The following is an 11,306-nucleotide window of genomic DNA, read 5'->3' as shown; positions in this document are numbered from 1 at the left end:
AGCCACATCGTGATATTTATTTCACTAGGGGGTGTGTAACATTTTCCCAGAATCCCATATAGAATACATTTTATGTTAATGTTATTCAGACCTTCCATTCTGCTGATGGAATTCCTCTTCAAACTCCCGTAAAGACTGACGCAGTTTCTTTTTTTCTGCTTTCGTTTTCCAGAGTTGCTCCAGCAATTCTGTCCTATAAAGGCAGAGAAATGACACAGTTATACTCTAAATAAGCAAGAGCACCCCTAGTGGGTAAAGCCAGAACAGATTTTATTGTTCCCTTGAATAAAAAAGCTTGAAAATAAAACATCAATTAATTAAACTGCACCAACAATACTTTTTATTAGTATTGGTATCATTAGTAGCTGTATCATTGGTAATGTCCTAAAACAAGCAAAAATGTAAACTAAATGGCCCTGTTCAGAAAAGGAACTGCTGTGTGTTTTTTTAGCAACTCAAAATAAATATACAACAGTACTAGAATAACACAGAGTGGGCTGCTACTCATACAGAAGGAAACGGCATTTATTCATTAAGGGAAAACACCCAAGCACCCAAAAGCTGCTACCCAAACAAATTAAAGGGAAAAAAGCTATAAAAGTATGGTAAGGTAACAAACATAATCCAGAGATGATTGGCTGTTATTAAGCTAAATCAACCCCCATCACCTCAAGAGCTGTTAATCTCCAGTGGGAAAACATTATTTTGGTGCTAGGTTCCCTTTAAAGGGCTTGTCCACCTTTGATGTACTGTATATACTCGAGTATAAGCAGAGTTTTTCAGCACCCAAAATGTGCTGAAAAATTAACCCTCGGCTTATACTTGAGTCCCTCCAACTAGCACCCTCTCCTACCTGATTCCATGTGTGCTCTTCTGTGCTCCGCTCCTTCCTGGTTCCTTGCCCCGCCCCCCGGCGTGACATCACACGCTCCCTGCTTTCAGCTCCTGTGTCTGTGTCTAATGGTGAGGGGGAGGGAGAGCCTTTACAAGCAGGCAGGAATGGAACATCAAGCCTGCATGCTATTGAGGTGAGGAGGGAGGGAGCTCCTTGAAGTAAACCTCAAGCTAACTCTTCTCAGTTTATGATGTGCTCCTTTTGATAGACAGGTTGAGGAGCAAGGTATTAATGAGTGATTACTTCTCCAGCTGACCCTGCTAGAGGAGGCAGTAGGGGGGAGCCTGGCATTTTGCATACTGCAGGTATTTGTTCAGTAAGATTGATAGATCCTAATTTTATTGGAATTTATTTTGATTATTGAAACTTAGAAGCTGCTGCATTTCCCATCCTAGGCTTATACTCGAGTCAATAGGTTTTTCCAGTTTACTTAGGTAAAATTAGTTACCTTGGCTTATATTCGGATCGGCTTATACTCGAGTATATACGGTATCTTGATGTGATGTAGAGAGTAATATTCTGAGACAATTTGCAACTAGTCTTTTTTTTTAATAAAATTCACTTTTTGTTTAGCAACTCTTTAGTTTGGAATTAAAGCAGCTATCTAGTTGCCAGGGTCCAATTTACCTTAGCAACCAGGCAGTGGTTTGAATAAGAGACTGACACATAAAAAAATAATTTTTGGCTGCAGGAAGCTGGAAAGAGTTAATAATTCAAAAACTATAAAAAATAAAAAACCTTGTACATATTTGTAACATTTTGGTATGGACTTGGTTGGGATCTTGCTCAATTTATGACCCACATCCTACCCCCCTTATTTATAGTTCTCACAAACCTGTCTGCCTGCACAATATTCTGCACCCCTTGCTTTCCCCAGGCTTATAAAGCTTGCATACTGTGTGCCTTAGTTACACTTTTCTAACCTATTAAAGTTATCTTAAGGGTGAACTTCACCTTTAACCTCTGACTGCACACTTAACATAGGATTTCCTCACTTCACATTTATAAAGTTGTCGCCATCATATTAGTTATATACGCCTTTAATTGTGAAAATGGGAAATACAGCAAAACTTACATAGAAGTAGTCCTAGAACTTGATAATCTGTCTCTTGACACTTTTACTTGATGTTTCACGAAGGGAGTTTCATCCTGTTTCTGCTCCGTGATACATGTGTTGTCACCACTGTCTGAGAACAGGCTGCTATTTTCATCCTCTTCCTCCTGCTGTGTAAGAGAAAGCCAGGGCAATGTTACCAGCTCTTACCTGCTGGCTACTGAATAGAATGATGAAAGATTAGCCCTACCTTTATGTCATCAAAAAAATTAGATGTTTCGCCTTCTATGATCGGTGGCAAGATCTGAGCTCGACGTTTTAAAGAGGGTGAGCCCTAAAAAAAAAAAAAAAAAAAAAAAAAAAATATATTGCACGGATAAAGAGTTTGTTGTGGATACAACAAATCACGTTGAGCCAGGAATTTAAGTTAAGCATCACATAAGTAGCCCTGGGGAGGCCTCCCCCCAATACTTTTCGGAAATATAGATGAGATTTTTAGTAAGATCCCCATACCTGCTCATATTTTCCTAGACAGAAGCACTGGTTATGGAGAAACACAGGAAACTGGCCCCCCGCTGCCCGTGTATTATTTCTACTTTTTTTTTTAAATTATTTAAACTCTTGTTTAGCAGTTTTCCAGTTTGGAGTTCCAGCAGCCATCTGGTTGCTAGGATCCAAATTACCTTAGAGACCAGGGAGTGGTTTGAATAAGACACTGGTATATAAATAGGAATAGAAAAATATGTTCTTAACAGTAACAATAACAAAACTGCAGCCTCGCAGAGCAATTGTTTTTTGGCTGCCGGGGTCAGTGACCCCCATTTGAGAGTGGGAAAGAGTTAGAAGAATAAGGCAAATAATTCAAAAACTATGAAAAATAAATAATGAAGACCACATTTAAACTTGCTTAGAATTGGTCATTCTATGACATATTAAAAGTTGAACCACCCCTTCAGGCAGGATGTTTTTTTTTTCTTCATTGTACATGTATTTCTATGAGCTTTAACAATTGCTATCTTCATATGCAGTACTGAGGTCACTTTACACTGTTATTAAATCTTCAGTTTTTTCACTGATAGCAGTATTGGAAAGAAAGCACATGGTAGCACAGTATTAGTAAGTACAATGCTGAAATACAAATTTCAATTCTAAGTGCATGATCTTAAAAAAAAATATACATTTCACAGGAAATGTATTTGTGCCCTAAAACAGAAATAATATAGTTGTGGTCAAAACTGATTTTTATCCAGAACCTCTTCATCTAGAAAGCTTCAAAAACAGCACATTTTCTGTGAGTGCGGTCCTCTAATGACACTTAGGGCATGCTTCTCCATATTAAAGTCCTCATATACAGAGAACCCTAAGGGGCTGATTTACTAAGACACGATTTCGAATCCGAATTGGAAAAATTCCGATTGGAAACGAACATTTTGCGACTTTTTCGCATTTTTTGCGATTTTTTCGGCGTCTTTACGATTTTTGCGTAAAAACGCAAGTTTTTCGTAGCCATTACGAAAGTTGCGCAAAGTCGCGATTTTTTCGTAGCGTTAACACTTGTGCGCAAAGTCACGCCTTTTTCGTAGCGTTAAAACTTAAAAGGCGCGACGTTTCGCGCAAGTTTTAACGCTACGAAAAAATCGCGACTTTGCGCAACTTTCGTAACGGCTACGAAAAAGGCGCGTTTTACGCAAAAATCGGAAAGACGCCAAAAAAATCGCAAAAAATACGAAAAAAAAAATCCCAAAATTACCGATCATTACGAAAAAACCGCAATCGGACGCATTCGGCCCATTCGTGGGTTAGTAAATGTGCCCCTAAGTAATAATATAGCACATTTTTTTGCTTATATACAGAACCAAAAACAGCTGCTGTGGAAAGCTGCAATTTTATTTTTATTTTTAATTCAGGCCCTCTTCTACTCATATTCCAGCCTCTCATTCAAAGGCCACTTTCAGTTTTCATCTGACCTCACTGCTTACATATCTACAGAGTAGTTGAGATGGAAAAAAGACATATGTTCATCAAGTTCAACCATTTATTGAATACATTCAATACATTCTGGTTAAGCCAGAGAAAGGTGATATAACCATACCTGAAGTTGTTAGCTATATCCTCTGTAAGGCATCAAAAGCTTTATTGTAACATATTAATAATAATGTTACACTTCTCTGAATATTTACAATGAAAAGTGCTGACTTACAAGAATCGGAGTAATAGTTGCTCGTGCCAGCATCTGCTTCACAAGACGGTAGCGATCATAAAGCGGTTTCACGATTTGTCTTTCTTCCCTTGTTACCTTTGAAATGAAAGCGCAGCTCTATGTTACTATAAGTACATGGCATTACTATGGGCGCAGACTGGTGATACATATTGCTAAGGATACTATTCAGCTCTGCTGCTGCCTTGCAGTGCTGGCGACCTAGGCTTCGTTGCAGCGAGGGCACTATTTGCAAGGCCTTTATATGTTGTTACTGTAGTTTTCCTCTCACACTCCCAAAATAAACAGGTTGGGTAAACTGGCTCCTAATAAAATTGACCCTAGTGTGTCTGAATGTCATAGGAATTGGGGTTATAAGCTCCTCTGGAGCAAGGACAAAGGATTGATGTGAATGTTGCATAACCTTGTAAAAAAAAAAGCAAGTTATCCATGCAGCATGTGGTTTTAAAAATAATCTGTTGAAAGGGATGATCTGTCTGCCTTAATTTATGGATGCATAGCAGAATTTCCCTATATGAGAAAGGCAAAGGAAGACAGAGAAAATGAATAAATCTTCCACTTTTATTGGCTTAGTATAACTTTACTGATGCAAACAGTATGCTAGCAAATACAGTTCATTTGGACTGCTAAACATGTAGGAATGGCAAATGTAGAAATGATAAAATTCTTTGAACAAGAATTAGATTGTAAGCTCTATGAGGCAGGGACCTCCTTCCTACTGTGTGTCTAATACCACATGACACTTATTCCCTGTGCATATATATATATATATATATATATATATATATATATATATATATATATATATATATATATATATATATATATATATATATATATATATATATATATATATATATATATATATTGTATTTATTATAACACTTCTCCTCCCTGCATGTAATTTTGTATTTTGTAAGATTGTACAGCGCTGCGTACCCTTGTGGCGCTTTATAAATAAAGTTATACAAACATACAAAAAAGACCTATGGAGCACATGTTGTTATTACCACTAAAATGTCCAAGTTGAGAACAGAAGTGGTCTAACTCCATTTTTCACCATTTTTAATAGTGAAGTCAGAAATGCTTACTACACTTATAGATTTGAATTCTGCAAATAGGTGGGTTGGGTACCTGCGGAATACCTGACATGCAGCAGGGTTGTGGATAGAAAGTCTCACCCTCACCTTAATGCAGGTCAGTTTTCGAGTGAAATACCCCTGTTCGCCCTGCCCCCTAGATTGGGTTCGGTTTGGATGGGCAGTCAGTCAGCCCCAGTGTGTTTGCTCCTCCTAAAAAACTCCCTACCCCAGCTTCTGTCTGACATGCAGCACCAGCCATTCCACAGTGTGCCTGTGCCATGGCCGTGCAAATGTGAAAATTAAGTGGCTGACTGGTGGCTGTCATGTAATATAATGTGCCACTCTCCAGATTTGTGTCACTCACTGCCAGTGCTGCACTTGCAGCAACCAACCTCAGTGTCTTTCAGTCTCCCACCCACCGGACCTGTGCCTTGCCAGTGCAATCCTGCCATTCCTCACCCCCCCCCCTGCCTTGCCTCCTCCAACATTTACTGACAAACACAACAATGCATGGAAAGGATGATGTGATCAGACATCTTATTTGAAGTTGAACCAATAAATAAGGAAAAAACTGTCTCTCTCTAATTTATTACCATTCTATGATATTTTTAATTGTAATTGTGTTGGCATTACTACATTTTTTTAAGCTTAGTGGGTACAGGTCAGTGCAATTATATAATGGACCTGCATAGGACTCTCCTTATCAATACATGAAAATAAGTAGTTATAGCAAAGGAGACAAATAATATTACCGGACGCCCATGTAAACTTTCATAATAAAGCAGACTCTTCTGGAGAGAAGTCTTTTCCTCTGCAAGGTTGTCTTTTGTCATTTTCTGGAAAGAGAGAAACAAACCCCACCTATCACACAAAGGAAACACTAAAAAAAAGGCAGCTTAAGAATTAAGGAATTAATTTTAAGGAATATTTTTTTAAAAAGGCCTCTTTCTGGAAGTACTAGGTAGAACATGTTGGAAGCTGGGTTCCTGCCTGCATTTCCCTTTGCAAACAAGCATCAACCTGACTTCTTACAAGACCATAGCTTGTCTGGACAAAAATTGCAGGGGGATTATTGGTAAAAAGAGGGAGTTTTTTTAAAGTATCTGTAATCGCCAGAAAATCAGGTCGTTGAAATGACACAGCAATGTTTTTCATATAAAGTTGCTATCCCTCTAAAGTGCTGTAATACAAACATGGGTATAAATACACTCAAAAAGCCTCATTTATAAATGCAGCGCAGAGTGCTGAACAGGCTTGGACTGGGAATTAAAATAGGCCCTGGCATTTCAAGTACATACAGGTCCAAACAGCCCCCCACAGCCCCAATAGAGACTCTGTCTATGGCATCTTATAGCAGCCCCTCTGGTATTTGCCAGTCCTGGCCAGGTGCTGAATGCAATTTTTCAGATGTAAGTTGCCACATCTGAACAAGCAGAATATCCAAGGCTATTGTGATACTAATATCTACAGTTAGTATTACTGGTTGTATATATATAGTTTATGTATGTGAGTGTATAGATTGGTTAGTATAGGTTGTGTGCTGGGTTTACTCGGATGGGTTGAACTTGATGGACAATGGTCTTTTTTCAACCCTATGTAACTATGTAACTATGTAACTTGGCTACGTGTGAAGCTGTGAGCACTGCTCCAAAAAATAGCTATTTATATTTTGTGTTTTATGAACTAATATGTGGTTATCATTTGTAGAGAGGAAGGGGATGGAGACACTTCCACTGCAGTAATGTATGTGGCATTAATAACAGTATCAGCATGCAATTCACTTGCTGCCATTGGCACTACCTGCTACTGGAAGTAGTATTTTACTAGCATCAATGTGTGTATGGGGGCAAGTACCAATTATGAACAGCACTGATACGCACTAAACTTTGCATCTATTTTAGCACACCGCACTAATATCAGCAAACATTTGAACACCTGCAGACAAATGCCCATGCACACACACACATGCACACTCAATTCTGTCCCTTTGGGGCTAAAGCTACTTTGCTTACTAAGGATCAAGTGTTCCCGACTGTAAAGGCTCCCAAACTTCCACATCAGCAGACTCATGTTTATCTGTGCCAATCCCTTTCTGTATTACCTATATAATTGCTCGGTGGCAGCCAATGTCTGTGCAGCTGCTGCTATAGCCACCAATCACAGGCACTCTGATTTTAAAATTGTTTACACAGTGATTCAAATTCTGAAAATTTACATTTCACTTTCCAAGTTGCATCTACTGAAGAAAATCATAAAAACAACAACAGGGGCAGCACAGTTGTGCAGATTTCTGTGTAGGTTTCTATGAGTCAGAATACAGTCAGTAAGGCAGGCCAGGAGCAGAGTGGTCTGACTGGGCATTCCAGCCAACATCTGCCTAACTGAGCAACCATCAATCTATATGGAAGCAAGGGCCACCACTCTGTGGTGTTGGAAGCACCATTGGGAAACTTACCATATTAATTTTCTCTGGAAGGCCCTTTTCACTTCTGTTTTCTTGTAATCTCTTAAGAATAAGTTCAAGAGTTGCTTCTTGACTAGGCTTCTTGTCTGCTTTTGTTTCATCCTGCTCCTCATGTTCAAGAGACGATCCAAAACTTTTTGGAAGCGTGTTGCTGCGAGGACGTATTTGAGGTAAAAACTCATCATCCAGGTTTTTGTGCTTTGCATCTAAATGACATTAAAAAGTTATTATACCATAATTTCCTGTATTGTTTGTATAGTATTTCAGCCATAATGTTAGATTAACTACTTCTTATATTGTAATGTAAAAAAAAAGTGTTCCCATTAATATTAAGTGTGTACTGGATGATATGGCAGCAACTTAGAATGCATGGCCAACAGGTGAGATCTGAGGCTTTTCTAGCTTTTTAGGGTCCTTTATATTGTGCAGATTTACTTAAACAACAGAAGTAATAATCAGTTTCTGATTTTTAACAGACTATTGAAATAAAAGAGATCTGAGCATTCAATGCTGCCGTTTTTGGGAGGCAGTAGGTCATCTAATTGCTTGAAATAGCTCTACACCGAATGTAACCCTACCTATATAGAAGCTTAAGTTATGAATACTTATGAAAATATATATACCTTTTATTTGCCTTTTCAATTTGGTAAGGTCTGTCATCCACTTAAGAACCCTTGGATTGCCAGCAATATCATTATATGTTGGCTGAGCAAAGAAAACAAAGAAGAAAAAAAATGTCAGTTTGAAAGCAAAGCAATATAAATCAGCAGCTAGGTTTAGGAATGTATGTAAACTATGGCAACAGATGCAGAGATTGTAATCTTGGACTGCTCTCTATCAGTGACACTTAAGGTGGATATGTATAGGCTCTGGGTGTGTAGCGGCGGAAGGTAGGAAATAGAAGTACTGTATGCATTTAAGTAACCTAAAAGCATTAAAAACCAAGAATAAACAATTATCTAAGGCTTATGGCACACAGTACACTTTTTCGCCAGCTGAAATGTGCTGTTTTGTATCAGAGGACATTGAGTTCTAAAGCAGAGAGGCACGACTTGATCTACTCACTATAAAAAAAATTGGGCACACTACTGCAGGTGAAAGGAATCTAGGGATGCACCGAATCCCTAGATTCTGCTGAATACTGAATCAAATGCTAATTTGCATATGAACCACACATCGAAAAATTTTCAACATCCGTGTTTATGTGACAAAAAGCCACGTGATTTTAAGGATTTAGTTTGGCCAGGAGCGTAGATGCGGCCGAATACTGCTGAGAAAGGTCGAATCCTGAACCAAATCCTGGATTCGGTGCATTCCTAAAGGAATCACTGCAACGTTATACTATACGTTATACAGTCTAACATCCACAGAACTGCTATATTCAAGTACAAAGTTAATTTTCATTAACAACTGATGTCCAAAACCCTTCCAGATATCTGCTAATGATACTTGTGTGAAAGCTAAGAAAAAAAAAACAAAAAAGAGACTATTCCATTGTGCACAGATGGGGGTGATACTGACCAAGTGATAAGAACAGAGCAGCAAGGTGTTAAATGCGCTTACCTTGATACTTTTCTCAGTTTCAAACTGTTCTTCATATTGGCGGATTTTCTTGTGCAATTTTTTAACTAGCTGATATGGTGTTTTGTCTTCTCGTTTCTCATCTCTGGCAATGAATGAAGCTTTTCTTGTCCTGGTAGAAACATAAATATTGAAAATTCAACTAATTCTAGCAGAGAATAGTACAAGATGATATCCTGCTAAAAGATCTACACCTATGCCTTACTCCGTTTGCTACTATGACTATAGCCCATAGCATAAACATACTGCAAAAAAGCCAAGACAACAAGATAAGGGCTACATATGAAACATGTGCATAGGAATATGTAGTTTGGTGAAACCAAGTCCAGAAAATATGCTAGCCCCAGGCCTGGACTGGCAATATGTGGATTCTGGCAAATGCCAGAGGGGCTGCTGTAAGATGTCATAGACAGTCATTACTTATTGGGCTGCTGGGGGGCTGTTTGGGCCTCTGTGTACTTGAAATGCCAGGACTATTTTGAAGCCCAATACAAACATGGCTGGCAAATTATTGTGAGTTGTTTTTTTTGTTCATAACCTGGCAGAGGATAGGGGTGTTTAATTGACTATGCTGACCAAAACTTTCCCCAACCTATCTCAAACAACTCGGTGTCACTAGGAATAAGTAATTTTTCCAGGACCTCAGTCTTCCAACATGAAGGGGTTGAAAAACGTAGAATCATTTTTTTAAAAACCCAAGTATTGTCAGAGTCAACAATGTATGTGCCCCTGAGTGCCAGCATATCCTGGGTACTATTTTACCTAATATAAAATGTCATAGATGCGCAGTCTGACTCTGGATTATGCAAAAAGCGCTGACTCTGTCCAAAATCCAACGAACGATGTGATCGCACCGGAGTGGTGTCTTCTTCTACATAATAATTCATTCTTCCAGCCTGAGGTGAGAGCTGGGCTTCTCCATATTCTAAGTCTTGCTGCCAAGATTTGAAATCAGGGAATGGTTCTGAAAAAAAAAAAGTTGCAATAATATGCAAAAAATATTATGAAAAATTTCTGGCTACCGCGCAACTTTTTTTTTTTTTACATGACTGCAACTTTTTCCTCACTCTGCGAGTTTTTGCGGCTCATCATTAGTCATGTTGATCGTTTTTTGCTATTAGGCTGCTTTTGTAAGTAGTTGTTACTTGAAGTTCCTAAACCTGACTGTCCATTTTCAGCCTGTCTGTTAGAGATAATGGACTACTGCTGCACAAATATGGCAGCCCCCTCATAGAGGAACATGGAGGATTGGATAGGAAAGGTAAAAGCATCAGGCAAATACTTTTATGGAAAAATTATAAAAAGCATGCAAATACAGTAATAGGATATATTTAAAAAGATGTTTCAGTGTCAGGTGTCAGTATCTCTTTAAAGGGGATTTAGGTATGTTTATGCAAGCTTGTTCAGAGTGCTTGTCTCCCAAGAGTGCCACTAGCAGTGTATTTTTATGGAGATCAAAAACTCACAGCTGTGCATTGTTAGATTCTCCAAGCCCTGAAGCAAAAATAGTATTCTTTGCCTAAATAGGCCTAGCCTTTGGTTTAGCCCAGAAAACCATATCGTTTTTAGAAATTATGCAGCACACGGAAATGATTTGGAATAAAATCATTAACAATCAAATCAATAAAAATACAATTAGTTCTGAAAAATATACCTACTGTATCTGTACAGTTTTCTAATACTACTGAATGGTACAATCTCGTACATGAGATAAAAGTCGTGGGATTTGGGCTAAACATTAGATAGACTGAACCCCAGCATCTTTGAAAAGCCCACAACATGCTGGTGCCCTATGATTGGCCATATGGGTGAGCATGTGATGTTGGGGTAAGGCTCAACACCCTTTGGAAACGCTTTGATACATATTTTGCCTTTTGTTACAATGACTGAAGCACATTACAGTTTGAAAGTTTAAAGGAGAATTTAATCTTCAAAACAACTTTTAGAATAATTAAGTCACTGATATTCTGGTACAATTTACAATAGGCTTTATTTTAAATTTTTGTGGTTTT

The 11,306-nt window shown here is 38.3% G+C and overlaps 1 protein-coding gene across 3 annotated transcripts in view; it reads right to left on the bottom strand.

Annotated features, from left to right (window-relative positions):
* fam13b (family with sequence similarity 13 member B) overlaps nucleotides 1-11,306 on the bottom strand; it is a 46,308-nt gene that overhangs the window by 5,317 nt on the left and 29,685 nt on the right. For 2 of the 3 annotated variants that reach the window (XM_002933633.5, XM_012959750.3), the window contains exons 14-22: nucleotides 10,057-10,258; nucleotides 9,277-9,406; nucleotides 8,337-8,418; nucleotides 7,705-7,919; nucleotides 6,002-6,085; nucleotides 4,150-4,245; nucleotides 2,200-2,283; nucleotides 1,971-2,119; nucleotides 92-193 (exon numbers count right to left, since the gene is read on the bottom strand). In XM_002933633.5, coding sequence (XP_002933679.2) covers nucleotides 92-193; nucleotides 1,971-2,119; nucleotides 2,200-2,283; nucleotides 4,150-4,245; nucleotides 6,002-6,085; nucleotides 7,705-7,919; nucleotides 8,337-8,418; nucleotides 9,277-9,406; nucleotides 10,057-10,258 — 1,144 coding nt within the window. Of the gene's footprint in view, nucleotides 1-91; nucleotides 194-853; nucleotides 958-1,970; nucleotides 2,120-2,199; nucleotides 2,284-4,149; nucleotides 4,246-6,001; nucleotides 6,086-7,704; nucleotides 7,920-8,336; nucleotides 8,419-9,276; nucleotides 9,407-10,056; nucleotides 10,259-11,306 lie in introns of all 3 variants that reach the window. The other variant, XR_001924323.2, reaches the window with a different exon arrangement.

This window comes from Xenopus tropicalis, chromosome 3 (genome assembly GCF_000004195.4).
Source record: "Xenopus tropicalis strain Nigerian chromosome 3, UCB_Xtro_10.0, whole genome shotgun sequence".
Lineage (NCBI taxonomy): Eukaryota > Metazoa > Chordata > Amphibia > Anura > Pipidae > Xenopus > Xenopus tropicalis.
Note: the sequence above shows the minus strand (reverse complement) of the source record. Positions and strands in the feature narration are given on the sequence as shown.